The 17,192-nt window shown below is 43.2% G+C and overlaps 1 protein-coding gene across 2 annotated transcripts in view; it reads right to left on the bottom strand.

The window, feature by feature from the left end:
* CDK17 (cyclin dependent kinase 17) overlaps positions 1–17,192 on the bottom strand; it is a 529,501-nt gene that overhangs the window by 25,560 nt on the left and 486,749 nt on the right. Inside the window, exons 11-14 of one of the 2 annotated variants that reach the window (XM_078678048.1) lie at positions 16,506–16,629; positions 14,399–14,527; positions 11,714–11,834; positions 8,788–8,885 (exon numbers count right to left, since the gene is read on the bottom strand). In XM_078678048.1, the coding sequence (XP_078534174.1) occupies positions 8,788–8,885; positions 11,714–11,834; positions 14,399–14,527; positions 16,506–16,629 (472 nt within the window). The remainder of the gene's footprint in view (positions 1–8,787; positions 8,886–11,713; positions 11,835–14,398; positions 14,528–16,505; positions 16,630–17,192) is intronic. The other variant, XM_078678059.1, reaches the window with a different exon arrangement.

The following is a 17,192-nucleotide window of genomic DNA, read 5'->3' as shown; positions in this document are numbered from 1 at the left end:
TGAGATCATAATGTCATCCGCAAAGAGGGGGAGTATAAACACATCAATTCTTAACTTTACTCCTGAGATCCCTCTCTCTGAGAGGATGTTTTGTGCCAAGGCCTCCAAGTATAGAGCGAACCTTAGGAAGAGGTGGAGGAGCAGGTGGGGAGGGTAAACAGCATTCCTGTGGAATACCCTTAGTTATAAGCCCCTAGGGAGTATCTCCCACTAATACAGATGTGGGGCATCAGGTGACACATATCTTACCAATGCCAGGTCAATGAATCATGGCTCAGAGCCTCTCAAGGTCACTTTGGGAAAGTTCCAGTCCACCCTGAAAAAGGCCTTCAATGCATCTAGAGTTAGTAGTATCTCACGTCTAACCTGCTTGTTGCACAGGTCAATTAGGTGTGTTCCCTTCTTGATATTTTCTTTCATCTGTCCCTTTTGTATTAAAGCCTGACTGACTGGGATGCACTAATTTGAACATTAAGTCACTCGAGCTAGTGGCTGGTATTTGCATTCATCAGGATCTTCACATTGATGTTTAGAAGATGAATAGGACAATATGAGCCACAGTTCTATGGGTCCCACTTGAGTGCGAGTATAAATGAAGTCCACCATGGGTGAGTGATGATTCCACGCTCATAACTGTAAAGTTCTGTCAAGATACTGAGTTGGCCAGACCAAAAGGTTTTGCACAAAGCTAGGAGGAACCCACCCAGCACATGACCTTTATGTGGATGTAGAGCTTTGATAGCTTTAATAACTTTGTTTTCTATATTGGGGAAATCTAGATTTTCCCTATCTGCAGATGGGGCCTGTATAAGTCTGCTTTGGCTACTTAGTCTGCCATGTCAGTTTGGTCCAATACCCTTTTCTAATATAAATGCTGGTAATATTGCTGCAAAGCCCTGCCTAAATTGGCCCCCCACACTCACATAAAAGTGTGCCTGTCTGCCACTTTACTTTGCTGATGGAAGTAGCCCCCTTTGATACCTCCTGTCTTGTACTTCTGCTTATTTTATGCCAGGGAATATTCTGCTTTATTAAGTTTTATGAGTTGGACTTGACCCCTAATTGTCAAAAAAAAATATATATATATTTATTAGGTTGCACAGTAAGAAAAAACGTCATGCATTACAAGTAAACAATAAATATCAACCCTTACAAAGTGTATGTCTGTAAACATCCACGTGCAACTGTTCACTTGAAGTAAATATGGCAAAATCTTTATAACAAACAGTGGTCACAGCAGATTATACAATGCGAGCTTCAGACACAATTCTGATCTCCTCTAAGACAATTAATTTGCCAAGCTAGTCAGTGAGAACCAACACTGATATCCGCGCAACTTTTAATTAGAATAACTAACATTACCCTGAGTCCTCCACCTCAGCAGGAAGCAGACTTGCATTCAGAAGAGCCTGCCCAGCTAGGTACGTTTGGTACAGACCCCAGAAGTTCTTAAGTTGGCTATGAGGGGGAAGCAGTTCACTATACAGTTCTGACTGCGTATTACAATACAGCATGTCAAGCGACCACTCCTACATTGTAGGAGTAGGACCTCGCGCCCAGCGCATGTCTAATCTACACTTAGTGATAAGCATACCCATTTCATCTAATCGCCTTCTTAATTCACTTAGAGTAACCCTGCAGAGCTATAATCGGGTCAGGGTGCAGCGGCGCTTCTATAATTTCACAAACCGTCTCAAACACCTTTTCCCAGAACTTAGCAATTAATGGACAAGTCCAAGCCACATGCAGAAAGTCCGCTGGACACACCCTGCTTCTTTCACATCAGCTGACTCGTGCAGCCCATATTTAAATAACCGCTCTGGGGTGTAGTAGACTCTCTGCAAGTATTTAAAATTAATTAGGCGGTGCTGACCATTTAGGGACACATGACGTGTCGCCTCGCAGCAGTACTTCCAAGTGTCGTCGTCAATATTTATAACCAGGTCCTTTTGCCACTCCAGTCTAGACTTTGTGTAGAAGTGTTTGCGATGGTCCTGTGCCTTTCCATAGAACCTAGACACTAACTTGACAGGTGTTTCTGCCTGAAGTATAAGTGTAAGCGGGGTAACCTCAGGGGGTCCCTCTATGTCTTCGCCAAGAATCTCGCGCAGGGCGTGTCTCACCCTGTGATACTGAAACTGCACTAATGGAGTGGGAGTAGCACCCTCCGGTATTGCCTCATTCCACGTACAAGCTCTGCCATCCAAGAAGAGGTCGCATACCACTTTGATATTCAAAGCCTGCAAAGCCCTCGTCACTGCTCGGTCTCCACTCACCTGGAGCCAGGAGCACCATACCAACGGAGTAAGTGGGGAGTACAGAAGGTTACAGTCCTGTCTTTTAACCAAGGCCCGCCATACGTGGACCATAGAACTTATAGAGTCAAAAATTCCCGTTCGGCGATCTGGGGGATGAAACAAACTAGTAGGTAGGTCAGAAGGAGCGACTGCCACCCTATCAATGTGTAAATGTGGTGGGTCTTGTGTCTGGTGTATCCAGTGGAACGCATGTGTGCTCTGTGCAACCCGGTTATACAAGTCGAAATACGGGGCTCCCAGCAACCCCAAATAGTAAGGAAGAGCAAAGACCTTCCACTGCACCCTCGGTTGTTTGCCCGCCCAAACCAGTTTAGTTAGAATAGTGGTGATAGTTTTAAAAAAGTGAGCTGGGAGAATCATCAGAATGTTTAAAAATAAGAATAGAAACCTCGGCAGTATCACCATCTTCATTAACGAGACCCTCTCCAAGAGTGATATAGGCACACGGATCCATCTTTCTGCATCGTCCTCTAACTTCGTCACTTCCCTCCCATAGTTCTCCTTGAAAACCATCTCCGGGTCCATATGGATTTGTATACCTAAATAGCGCACAGGCTCAGTGGTCCAAACTATAGAGAAGTCTAGCTCTATGGGAGTAGTTGTGGGTGTCAATGGAAAGATAATGGACTTAGTCCAATTAATTTTTAACCCGGAAAGTTCACCAAAGCGAACCACTTCCCGAAGTACAGGGGACAAATTATCAGCAGGGTTCCGGATAGAGAGCGAAGTGTCATCAATGTACGAGGACAATATTAAGTTATAAGAAGGGAACCTGAGCCCCCGGAATCCATGATATTCCCTAAGTTGCGCAAGCTAGGGGCTCCGCCACTATGGCGTAGAGAAGGGGAGACAGCGGGAACCCTCCTCTAGTACCCCTGGAAATGTGCACTGGGGCAGTAACCATATCCCCCGTGTGGATTCTAGCAGTGGGCGAATCCTAGAGAACAGCGATCAACTTTAAAAAGACCCCGCCCAACCCCATCCTTTCCAAAACAGCTCGCATAAGTGACCATTCGAAAGCTTTTTCAGCGTCTAAAAATACCGCCATGGCCCTAACTTCAGGGTTAACATGTTGGAGCGTCCCAATAAAAGTATGCAAGTAGTATGTTCGGTTGCGGCCCAGGACAAACCCTGCCTGGCCTGTGCTAGCCAAATTCAGAACCAAAGGAGCTAAATGATTAGCCAGTATTTTCGAGTAAATTTTGGTATCGACGTTCAGCAGGGACAAAGGACGGTAAGAGGAACATTTCTCAAGGGGTTTACCAGGCTTGGGTATGGTGACTATCATGGCTTCGCACATTGTAGGGGAAAGTCGCCCTGTTTTGTAAAGCTCTTCAAAGAGTGTGACTAAGTGTGGGGTCAGGAGTTCCTTGAACTCTTTATAGAAGGTTACTGTTAAGCCATCTTGCCCCGGAGCATTGCCGGAATGCATATGGCGCAATGCCTCATGTATTTCCCAGGCCTCTAGTGATCGTATCAGGTATTCATGTTGATCATTTGTAAGCCAGGGTAACTTAATATGTTCTAAATAATCATGAATATCGCTATTGTTTGCCTGAGAGCGGTAGCGATAAAGGGTTTCATAGTACTGCCCAAACCGTTTGGCAATGTCTACAGGCTCCATTAGTAGCTCACCCTCCTCTGACTGTATCGCGGTAATCATAGATGCCTCCCTCTTCCTCCTCAAAAAAGATGCAAGCGTGGTTCCTGGCTGTTCTCCCTCCCCAACACTTGTAGCTGTAGCGTATTTCCCCATGTGCTGGACCTCGCTGTCAGCTGCTTCCTGATAGTCAGCTAGTGTTTTCTGCAGTTCTTCATTCCCGGCTATGGACCCATCCCGACACAATGTTGTCTCTAGTTCAATCAAACGTTTTTCTAAATATTCAAGTCTACTCCTAATGGCTCAAAGCATCCCAAAATGTTTGGATATGGTAATACCTCTAATATATACTTTGAATGCTTCCCAGACTGTAGAAAAATGCGAAATCGATCCTATATTATGTGCGAAAAAATCTTCGATGGCCTGAGCCATCTCAGCTTCGAAAGCGGAATCTAGCAACGAGTATGGGGGAAACCTCCAAGTAAACGGAGCAGGCTGTTTCTGGGGACTCCACAGATCTAAGTATAGGAGCATGATCGGACAGGGTGCGCGGCTGTACCTTACAATGTCTAACATCCGCACACATTGACCGAGACAGTAACCAATAATCAGTTCTCGTGTGTAAAGCATGTGGAGCTGAATAGTATGTGTAACCACCCTTACCTGGGAACCTTGTCCTACACACATCCACCACATCGAGTCTTACTGTTGTGCCCCTAATGAGTTTGGCAGTGGCAGAAAGTCGCCCCTCAGGTCCCCCTGACTGGTCCAAGCTGGGTCTAGGACGCAGTTGAAATCGCCCCCTACTAACAACTAAATAGCTGTGTCAACACCTGGGACTGTAAATAGGGAACCGTGGAACTGTGGATTATCGTAATTGGGACCATTTATATTGATAACCAGTAACTCTAGCTTCTTCCCCCTACACTTGGAAATAGTGTACCGCCCCTCGACATTCGTCATAACCGGATCAAGTTTAAATCCTGATCTAGGGTTTATCCACGTGAGCACCCCTCTAGCATGGGAAGTAAACCCAAGGCGTGAAACAAGCCCTGCAACACTTTCTGCGATAACATTGTTCTATCGTGGGCAGATGAGTTTCTTGCAGCAGGGTTATATCGACTGAGTGTCGTTTAAGATTGCCAATGACGTTTCGTACCTTGCGATGATTGTTTAAGTCTCGGACATTCCATGTTAAGAATCTACTAATCTGACCCAGCTGCTGTGTCATCCCAGGGAAAAATAAAAAGCGATTTGGAGCAAAATAGAATTTACACTGTCCTCCCTAGCAAACAGGTTAAAGTAATTGAAACGCACCTCATATACCTTTCTTCCACTGTGACTTAACGAAAAGTACCCAACAAGCCCCCTCCACCCCCACCCATGTTGCGCCAACCCCAACGTGATGCAATCGGTTGTCCCCCCCCCACAACTCAAACAAAAATGACATAAAGCCATCTGGTGGAACACACACAGGGGCAGATGTTGCCTCTCCACTAGCGTACTCCCGGTCGAGGCCAAGAGAACAAAACCACATTGTAGAAACTATTATGGCAGTTTGTTGTAGCACCCTAATTAAGCACGCCCTCCCAGGTCACCTGGGAATAAGAAGCCAGAGGGCCTCCCCGCGCGCCAGGCAGGGCTCTACGTCTGTATTTTGCTCTTAAGGCCACTGAGCATCATCAATATCCAACTAATACTTTGCGAAGCTCTCTCAGACCACAAGGTGTTAAGCTGTACTTCAAGGTCTGAAGCGCTACCCTCTGCTTTTAGGCTGCAGTTCTACAATGATCTCGTTGCCAGTATAAACCCGGCTCGGCCCAGCTAGTGCTCGCCCTAAGGGGGTACTCTGACATCGTGCACCTAACTATACCTTCTGACAGAATAATGTAGACTAATAGAGAGAATCTGGCTTTTGAGCAATAACAAAGGACAGTGCACTAGAACACCTATATTGAGTTATTCTCTACAGTTAGAGCTGCAACATTCACATAAAAATAAAACCTTAATCCTAACCGCAAATCTCTTGCATTTACATGTGGTTCTACTGAAAGCTAGGCCTGTGGCGTACATTTAGTCGTTTTCATCTAGGGTCCCTCCCTCTGCCCCCTGCAAACTATTCGGAGCAGCCCCACATTGCTGTTCATTGGTATAGTCCTTGAGCGCTTTGTGCAGAGACTTAGGGTCCTGATAGATCTTGGATACACCATTCACAGGAACTCGCAGACGCGCTGGATAAAGCATAGCATAGTCTAGGTCTTGGGCCCGTGGCGCCCGCTTCAGTGTAGCAAACTGTCTAGGAGCCTCCTGAACCTTAGCTGTACAATCAGGGAACAGTGAAATAGTGGAACCCTCGAACTGTAATGTCCCTAGTTCCCTGGCTTTCCTCAGTGCTGCATACCTGTCCTTGTAATTCAAAAATGTAGCAATTATCAGGCGTGGAGGAGCCCCCAGAGGTGGCCTCTAACCCAACGAGCGATGCGCCCGCTCTATAACAAACATTGCAGAAAAGTGTCACAGCCCAGCAATGAGATCAATAAGGTTTCAGTGAATGTTTCCATATTTCCGGTTGATGTCGACTCCGGCAGGCCCGTAAGGCGTATGTTACTCCTTCGTGATCGAGCTTCGAAGTCCTCCGCTTTCTCCTGCTGCTGCAGTAAGGCTTTCCCCATCCATTTCTGCGTGACGTCTGTTTCCATATGCGACTACTCAACTTCAGTGATGCGCCTTTCTGCCATGTCAATCCTCTCTGTGTGTTTGTCGAGTCGCTCCGCCATACGATCAACTCGGTAGACTAACGAGTCAATCTTCCCGTCGATGGAGCTGAGACTGGATTGGATGGTGGCCAGTATATGACAGAAATCCGCCGGTGTCTCCTCACCCGGGGCTACCTGATTAGGGAGTGATTGAACCTCATCGAGCTCTTGATTTCTGGTCTTGCGTTGTTCGAACTGGATCTTGGGTTGGAGTTTTTCTACCTTGCCATAGCTGCTAGAACAATGCCCCCAAGGATTCACCTGGATTAGCTGTAAAAAGCAAGGTCTGAGCAGCCCCGAGACAGCCCAGCACGATCTCTGCCGATATCCCACAAAAATGCAGCCTACGCAAGCTAGGCACTCGGCGAGGGGGGCAATTAGTAATTCCACAAGCCCTGCGCCGTTCCAGTTAGCGCTCTGGTATGTACTGCCGGGGTGTGGCCACAGTTGATGCTCCCTGTTCTACCGCCGGCAAAAATGGAAACAGGGCTATTGAGCTACTCTGTGGGGCATGCCCCGCCGGTGGGTGCTGTGTGCTGGGCTCTATGATAATGTCCGCGCAGGGTGGCTTCCCTCACAGCAATGCAGACTCAGCAGGGATGTCCCCAATCGTTAAGGCACGGAAGCAGGAGAGCCAAGAATGCCAGTGTATCTCGTGCTGTGTCAGCACACTCTCCACTTACAGTAAATCTGCCTCACCCGGCCCCACAAGACCCAGCTGCTCCACGAGCTCTATTCTAAGGGGGAAGAAGTTGGAGATCAGCATGGCAGGGCGCAGGGGATGCGTAGTACTGCCGAGCGTATGATCCTCGCAGCTGCCCCAAACCAGCGCCGATCACTGCCGGAGGGGTTCCAACACCCCCGGCGCCCAGGTGCATGCAGTTTAATCAGCTGATACTGCCAGGATATTGAAGGATCGAGTTATGGCGCAGTGGAGCTCAACTAGCAAGTGGCCACCTTGTTGAGCCAGCAAGTTCCACCCCCGCCAATTGTCAAGAAATGTCACTATCTTTTTTATAAGTGGGTCCATTTGTGCTCAAGGTCCAGCTCATCCAATCGGTCCTGGAGGCCCGTCTCTGAATTTGCTCTGATGCTGTGCAGTCTAGGTGATCGTGCTATATATATATGTATACTCCTCCATTCACTGCTTTCAGTGCTTAGGTTACAGTTCTCATTATTGTTAAAAAGGAGGTATTCTTTAATTGCAGAAGAGATGGCTACATTAGTGACTGTTTCTCTCAAGAGACACCAGTACTGACGGATAGTCAGAAATAGCCACAACCATGTGCACTGCGCTATCTAAATATGTGAACAGTGTATGGCATACAGAAAACATATCCATATGTTTGTGCACTAAGGAATTGTCTGTTTAATCCACCTTCTGGTTTATACTATGGTATGGAGCATAGGTGTACACACCAGAGATATTGTACACCATTCCTGTGGTGACTGGAGTTTCTGCCAATAATACAATCCTTAACCGGAAGTCACTGGACAAGAATATTTTACGGTTGGGTCCAAGTACAAGTTGGAAAACAAAACATACCTCACAGGAACAATTAGTGGGTTTGGATTAGTAGAATTCTTCTTAGGGAATTGTTTGTGATTGGCTTGATGTTAAGGTGACAAATTTGAGTGTGCCCTTCCTCGACACTCTTATAGTAAAGCTCACAATATTCCAGTTAAAACAGCTCGTAAACACAGGAGAACATCTAACATCAGTAACGCCAAGGAAGGAAACAATTCATGGGCCAATAACTGGGCACAAACTCTACCAGTAGCACCACACAGAAGTGCCCTGGGAATTTTGTGGTGCTGCTACACCTACTTTAGGCGAGCTTTGGGCTCCTAGTTTCATATCGATACATTTCCAGGATCATACAGGGCTACTGTTTTTTGCAATTATCCAGAATGTTACCTATCTCAATCTGTATAACTTTAAACTATTGTGTAAAAACAAGTAGTGTGCACTATTTTCCCAAGGCACATTGCTAATTTCTAGTCGATTTCAGCCTTGAGGACACAAATGTTTCTCATGCTGTGGGGACAAAAACGCAATTAATGTCGATATTACTGACGATTCTAGAGAATATGTATTATTAATGATATTTACCTATAAGTCTGAAAATCAAGTGAAGTTCATCTTCTACCGTTGAACCAGGAAACAGGGGTCTTCCAGACGCCATTTCAAAAAATATACAACCCACACCCCTTGAGAAACGAAGGGGAAAAAGAGAAAACAATCATTAAAACATTTTCACAACTCTTCGTACAAATTAGCAGCATTTAAATGTATTTATTTGGCTGCAAAATAGCTTTAGAAAATACCAAAAAAGAAAGCGAAAACATTATTTTAAAAATAGAAGAGAAAAACATATCAGAAGAAGCGCATAAATAGTGGAATCATCTCTAAATCAGACTTATTTGAGGTCACATTCAGAACGAGCTTTAATAGTGATCTCTCCGGCATTAACGTGTTAATGCAAGTCGCAGCTGTTTAACCGCACGCGCACTAGCGGTTTTCCCGCTGCGCTTTAAAAAAAAGCAGCGTTACATGACGAGCTCAGCTCGTCATCAGCGTGCGAGCGTCGTCGCTCATGACGAGCTGAGCTCATCATGAGCGCGGAAGTGGTTAAGGAAACTTACTTGCAGCATAATAAGCGTCAGTCACCAAATAATTAAAGAAACTAACATTTGTTTGCCTAATTCATCTTTCTTTAAAAAGTGGCAATAATTTAAAAAATGCGGATATATAAAGGATCCAACTAAATAAACATGCGCCTACAAAATAATGCAAGCATTTTATTTTCGTTTTGCTTGCCGATTCGAGCTGTATAAGTCAATTTAAAACAAGCTCAGTTTTTTAAACAATGATAATGTTAACCATAAGTAATTGACTGTTCACATATAAGTATAGGAAAGGTCCCTAGATGAAATGTTTCGAAACTGATAGTGCACAGGAGAGCAAGTGGAAGAGTTAATCTATATAAAACGGTAAACGCACTCAAGAGGCTCCAAGGAAAAAGGTATTGAAAGGTCAACTTTTTTAATGGTATGAAAAGATATGTGCACGAGAAGTGGGAAAACAAACAGAACAGGGGAACACATCTCATGGACTGCTTTGAGAAAAAGAAAGACACATTTTCCGAAAAGCAGACGCTTGTGGAAGAATAAAAGCAGCCATTAGGAGAGATGGTAAACAGGCTAGCTCCACAGGAGGAACAAAGACTAGATGGACGGGCCAAAATAAAATAAAATCACTCAATAGAAAATAAGTGTGACAAAGCAAATAGCCAATGGAAAGCATTGGCAGAGTTGCTTTCTAGGTCATCTATTAGCATGTCCCCCATAAGTCTTACACAACCAGTTGTGCTGTCTGTCAGACTTCGATCTAAAAAGAACTACCTTGCAGAGGCAATTAGCAAACAAAGGCATAGACTGACTATAAATGAAAACACATCATCAAAGGAAGCATGAAACACACTACTACTCATTCCATAAAAAAATATAGTCCCTGAAAAATAAAATACTAGGGAGGCAGATTTACATAGTGAAGGAAACATTGCAAAGATAACTAACCTTTGGAATGAATAATAGGGAAACAGGTGCAGAACACTGAGGTTTCACTCTGAAAATATGTTGCTAACATTTTGCCAACACTGTTTACATTTTAACTTTTAAAACTTTCGCCATTACCCTTTTTGTATTTATGTCCTAATATTGCTACGTATTTCTCATATTACATTTCTTTATTCAAAGTTTAGAGATTGTTGAAAGCCACAAAGGCATTTACAAACTTCTCTCCAATCTCTTGCCACCATGTAATATAACCAGAGATTTTCTCCAGGAGCAACTCCCTACTAGGGTTGAAAGATGAACAGAACACCCAAAAATCTTGTGAGAGTGTAAGGGAAGGGGATTCGCAGAGGAGAAAATGTTTTCCCCCTCTGTAGAAAAAAACGAACGAAAAAAATGTGCATTTCCAAAGACGGTTGCATTTTCCCATTACAAAGCTCTACCCACCTAACTCAACAATGGGGAATTACCAGCTCCGGCACGCCTGAGTTTTACCAGATGCAGACATGCACCCGATAAAACTAAATAAGTTTATGTGCACAGTCCCCTCTTGCTGAATATGTGTTAACATCTTGTAGTTCAACTCTGCCCTGCATCCCAGTGAAAGGAAAGACTGCTGGAGAGCATTTTCACTCCTTAATGTAGGACAATTAATCAGAGCCCATGCTTTTTGCAATGTAAACACTAAAAGATTTCCAAAGAGGAGCCCTACTAAATCACTAAGGCATCTCAGAAGTGTCCATGTGCAGGCAGTCAACTCATAATTGTACCCCAATTACCTCACACCAGCTGATTACATGGTTAACAATGCCCATGTTTTGAAGGCAAAATGGTAACTCCTGCACATGTGACACTTGGATGAATACACTTGGATTTATGAAGGGAACTGCCACATTGTGGGGCAGAGGGCGGAGTTACTCATGCTGACACCACAAAAGTGCTTTCCCTCGCGGGGAAAGATTTAATGATGTTCCGCTCACCAGCCAACAACAAATAATCTCCGTATAGACCTATAGCTCTCTGCCAAGTGGCATACCGGTTGTTAAAGGCTCTGAATCCTAGTTATAGGCCCAAAACAGTGGCAAGGGCCTAAAATGAAGGTAATGGCCTTTCATCAATAAGGCCCACGGAAGAAAGGATACAGGTTTTTCAGAACATCCAGCCAGTAAGGATAGAATGTTCTACATTAAACAGAGAGGAACAGAAAGACAAACATTTGAATGTCGAAAGGCATATGCAAGCCATTATTGGCTCTGAGCTACTCCAGTGTCTTTAGTGGAGCTCTCAACATTCTAGTGCTGCAACTCTTCTTTGTGAATGTTGTTGTTAAAATTGGGGGTATGGAACTTTGCTGGATACTCTGCTCTAATGTCAGACCATTGGAAAGAATATATCGCAAATGAGCTTCAGGCCTCTGTAAAACATGAACAGAGATGTTCTCATTGCTGCTTAAACCCACTTACCACATGTCGATTTGTGTGGAGTACTCTGAAGATCCAAGTAGGACATCTGGCGGCCTGTACCATAACGTGACAACTTCATTTGAGTAGGTTTTTGTGGGAACGGACTTCGCTCTAGCCAAACCTTCATTGGAGAAAACACATTGATAATCAGTTCCAGAAGTAGAAGTGATGGTTCCTGCTGACATCTGCATTTTTGTCTTAATTCTTAAGCATGTTAGGATGAACAGTGCAGATCTCCTTGATGATTAGCCATAACCTATCACAGTTATTCACAGTTTAAAGTAACAAATTATTTTACTTACTCAGGCTTCACATACTGCAATACAGCTTCTGTTATTGACAAGACAATCTAGATTGAAAATGATGGCTTGCAGTTCAATTAGGGAAAAGAACAAAACTAAGGTGTCGTTCACAAAATTCTCAATTTGTAGCTTAGTTTCTAATTTGCACACATATAGACAATGTGCAATACACATTTTTAAAAAATGGGGTAAAGCAGACCAGTAGATTGCACAGATTTGTTGTGAGATGCTCCGCTTGAGCTGCAGGTCCCTGCCAACTGTGATTCCTGCCCTGCCATTAGGTGCTAATCCAGTCCTGTGCCTTGAAAGTGGATTCTGCAGCCGTTTTTCTACAAAATCGATGCAGTGATGACTTAGAACCAATTGGAACTGACGCAGTGCCACTTCGAGGACATCCCTGTGTGGCTCAACAAGGGATGGGTGCGCAGCACCTGCATTGTAAGGGGCTTGACGACGATGCATCACCTCCATCGTAAGGAATTCAACGTCAACGCATCTACCAGACTGCATGGATCGGAATGGACGCATCGAGTCTTCATCACCGATGTTTGCTCCATTGAAAGATACTTTTTCAGCTGGACCTGCATGGGTCCTCTAGCTGGCCTGCCCTCCATTGTGGCCATATTCTTTAAAAATCATTCTCTCAAGTTCTACTTATTGGATTTTTGTCATTTTGGTCTTGTTTTACTCATAAAAATATTCTTTATTTTTTCAAAACTGGTGTGGAATCTTTTCACTGTGTTACTGTAATTAAGGTGTGGCACAAATACTTTACAAATTGCCTCTTGAATTAAGCCTGACTGCTATGTGCCAAGCTACCAGAGGGTGAGCATTGGTTAATTTAGGTTGTGTATTTGTCTTTCCCTGGCTAGGATTGTGGTCCCTACTTGGACAGGGTGCAAACCTCCATTAACTAGAGAGTCAATTTCTCACAACTTGGAGTTTTTTTCCACTGGCCTGTTTTATGTGTGTGCATGTTAATTTTATACGCTCAATAAAATATATTCAAAGCATCTTTGCTTCTAGCCAAGTACCTGATGTGAACAGATATCTACAATTCGGTGGTCCCCAAATCATTTGTCTTTTCATCACTAAACGCAATCAAGACTGCTCAATAACTTAAGCAAGGCCACAAAAGGCTCTATGTCATTCTCACTTCTCTCTGAAAACAAAAGGTTGATGTAAGAGATCTTTTCTGACATAGGATACTAAGAGGCTTGACTTTGTTGTCAAACGTCAGGAAAGCTGCCTTTAGGGACCTACTTTCTTTACATCTGAAAAATGATATCTTGAGTGACAATCAGTATGACTTTTTTCCTTGTGATGGTACTGAAATATCCCTTCTGAATATTACAGAATTGACTTTTCTGGATCAAAGTCAGGCTTGAGCACTACTACTAATGGACCTAGCTTGAGCATTCAATGCCACCGACCATAATATGCTACTGCCTTGGTAATGGCTTCCGGAATCGATTAAACAACTCACTCATAATTCATGTCTTTCGAGAAAAGGAATACACCCCATGTTAAAATCCACAACTACCACTACTTGTTGAATCACACAAGAATACCAATTATGTGTATCTTCTTCCACAGCTACATGTTCAAAGTGGCCCACCTACAAAAATGATTACCATGATTCCCAGGTTCTCCTAACACTATATTAGAGATCTGGTGATAAGCATTAGGTAGCGTAGCAGTCTGCTTATCATATGCTCAGCAACAGTGTTATAATTCCCCATTAGGTCCTTCTATGGTTCTCCCTTATTTCAACATCACTACATGTTGAAGTCCATATTTGCTTTGCACAGCTACATGTAACATTTATTTTTGTGCCACAATATTATTTTAGAAATAGGCTGCACGTGTTATTATTGTTTTTCTGTGCTCAGTTAAGCAACATCTCCTACCACTTAAGACACAGCACAAAGAGCAGCTACTGTTTTCCAACAGATCACTTCTTATCATATAAACCGAAAAGCGCCCTTTGCGAAACAGAGAGGATTCTAGCATAGGGGAAAGATCTTGGAATGGGCGCGCTTTCCTTGCATAACCTGAGATGCAAACCACCTAGCTATGAATGCCAGGAATGGGCTCTGATTCTAATCGCAGAGATCACTGATATAGCACTGTGCTCACGTAGTAGCTATATCATTTACCATGATAGGGCTCTTCTTTGTATACAGCTCGTTTGTAAAGCGGATTACTCTGCTCAGTTGTATATGTTTTCTAATCGCAGCACACTTGCTTCATAATAGAGCCCAACAGTTTCAATAAATATTGTCTTTTGTTAAGAAAGCATGCGTGAGAAAACAAAAGGTGACGATGTGTTTCCACGGTACTCCTCGGGACTAGAGAGTTGTGTTTTAGGATGCCAGTTTACCTGTTAATCTGGAAAAGTTAGGAGGGAAGGTAAGGCACAGTGAGCTAGTCCGGTTTTTGCCCAGAGGTACTGATATGGTATAGTGACTTAGTCCATACATTCTGACGTCCTGTGGTCCCAGGCACAGTTCTGTTTCCAAAGAGAAATTATTCAACAACGGATTAATTAAAATGGACTATGCTTCAATGCTATCATCAATGGGGATTTTGATCTTGGGCCTCGTGAGCCCCTCTTCTATTCCATTCAAACAGCCTACATCACTGGATGTGGGTACCAGAATATCGCAGTTAGAATATTGTCTAACATAAATGTATTTTTAATATGGTTTACAAAAATATCCCTCCGTAACGTTAATGATAGAAAATCTACATTGGATATACTATGGGGTTACATTTTCGTAAATATTATTTAGATCATAATATTTAAAACTGCCAAAATCTCTAAAAAGACAATCTGGCATACAACCACATCAATGGAATCTCCTCATTTGCCTTCTCAGACTGTGTGCAGCAAGTGAGCAGACTTTGATATTGTCCTCTCCTCTTTGCTGCTCAAAACAATGTATTACATCTCCTATGCCTCATATGCCTGCTGTACTCAAATCATGAACTAATGATCCAACATCAGAGATGCCATATTCTAAGCAGTGGTACTGTCTCTATAGCGAAAAGGCCACAGGACGCGAGCACTCCAACAGGGCTGCTGCACCCGAACCAGAAGACAGGGAGTTGTGTGTTCAAGTCTGGGGGGATGACGTCATCAGGGAAGTGGCTCAAATGGTGGCCGGGAGAGAACGTATGGAGAAAGGAGAGGAGGCAAGCATGGAGACAATGAACAGTGTAGAGAAGTCAATGGAACCAGCAAAAGAAGCACCCAGGGAGCGGGACAAGCAGACTAGATTAGGACTACACACTCTATGCAGAAGTCACAAAGAAAGTCCTGAACTGGCTACAGACCAACCAAAACACTTTGGCAAGACTCTCTCAACCTACTTCATCACACCCAGAGCACCTCCCAACTAAGGGAACTGCACTGGCTCCCAATCCACAAACGCACATAGTTCAAACTGCTCGCACACACATTCAAAGCACTGAACAACATCAGCTCAGCGTACCTCAACAGCTGCATAAACTTCTACACATCCCCCAGGCAACTCTACTCAGCTGGACTCTCACTGGCAGGCTTACTCCGTATACGTAAAACCACAGGCAGAGGCCGCACCTTTCCATACCTTCCCCCCACCATATGAGAGCCTCATTATCACTTCTCAAGTTCTGCAAGAAGCTGAAGATCTAACTCTTTGTCCTATCCTACCAGAATATCTGCCATAGGAGCCAGGATACCCTAATGGGTGATTAGAGTCTTATAGAAATACTCATAACATAACATAACATAACATGGTAAACTCAGGAAACTGAAAATGTCTTAAGGCCACTGGGAATTCTGTAGACTTGATTACATCAATAAAGGGATTGCATACCAGGTGTCTCAGGCAACCAAACTTAAAGAAATTATAGTGAGTCTGCAGTGAGGATGCCAAACGTGATTCAACTGAGGATCTCATGTGGTAGAATATCTTAGTACATAATGTAAGAGGAGGAGGGAGTTATTTTGGGCCCAGCTGAAATGTAGTTTTTGAGGAGGGTGACAGACCAATATATAAATACTCCGTTCATAGTGTTGTTCATTTGTCATCATAAAGACACCGTGGCAGGTAAGTCTTGCTGTCTTACAGTGTGCAACTTCCGCACGTAACTAAAAGTTACTTAGTGGCACAGAGTAGACTTGCACTGACTGTAACCTGATAAGGCATGTGCAGGTGAAGAGTAAGGGACTGCTTTATTCACTTTGTACTCCATTTAATATTTAAAGCAAGGTAATAACTTATGGTGTCAAAGTCTGTGGAATTATTATTTTGATTACAATATTACCAACTTTCGTTTTATTGTTTTAACACACGCATATACATATCTAAGACTCAAAATGAAAAATATGCACATAAGCTATATCCTACAATGGTGCGCTACGTGTACCCCTAACGATGATGTCTGGAATTCAGTTTCTTTAACAATTTTCAAATACATGTAAACAGTGCATAACCACGTACCAAAATCTGCTAATTTTAATTCTCCTTTCTCATTGATGAGCAAGTTTTGTGGCTTAAGGTCTCGATGAAGCACTTTCCTTTTATGACAATAGGACAAGCCACGTAAAATCTGATACAAGAAGATCTGTGAAACGAAACAGAATAAACAGACTAAATATTGAACTATACACTAAAACGAAGCAAAACATATAAGGTGCATACAATATATCACACCAAAGGCATCAAGAAACAAATTTAAAATGCCAATCCAAAAAATAACCCACATTCACACATTTATTACTACAGCACAAATGTAAAATACCTCTTTATTTATAAGGTACAGTGAAACTCTCAGACTGTATGGTATAATGAATTTGCACAGAGGAACAGCTCTTGAGGCCTCTTTAATGTGTTTTACATCAGTGAACAAATGTAAACCCTTGTATCCCTAGTATTGGCCAAACAATTTGTAAAACTGATACATATGAAAGAAAGTCATGGCATTAACCATATATGCAAATAGATTACAATTGCTGAGGCAGGAGTATTATGACTCCACTCAAGGCTTCACAACTATTGGAGTCGTGCCTCCCTTACGACACCCTGCACATCTGCCTTTATACTAATATGAAAACAAAGGTTAAAGTGACGTTATAGTTAGGTGGTGAATAAGTCAGTGACAACATTAATGTTTTGAGCTAAAAAACG

The sequence above is a fragment of the Lissotriton helveticus genome, chromosome 1_1 (assembly GCF_964261635.1).
Source record: "Lissotriton helveticus chromosome 1_1, aLisHel1.1, whole genome shotgun sequence".
In the NCBI taxonomy this organism is placed as follows: Eukaryota; Metazoa; Chordata; class Amphibia; order Caudata; family Salamandridae; genus Lissotriton; species Lissotriton helveticus.
The sequence above is the reverse complement of the archived record's forward strand: the minus strand, read 5'-3'. Positions and strand labels throughout refer to the sequence as shown.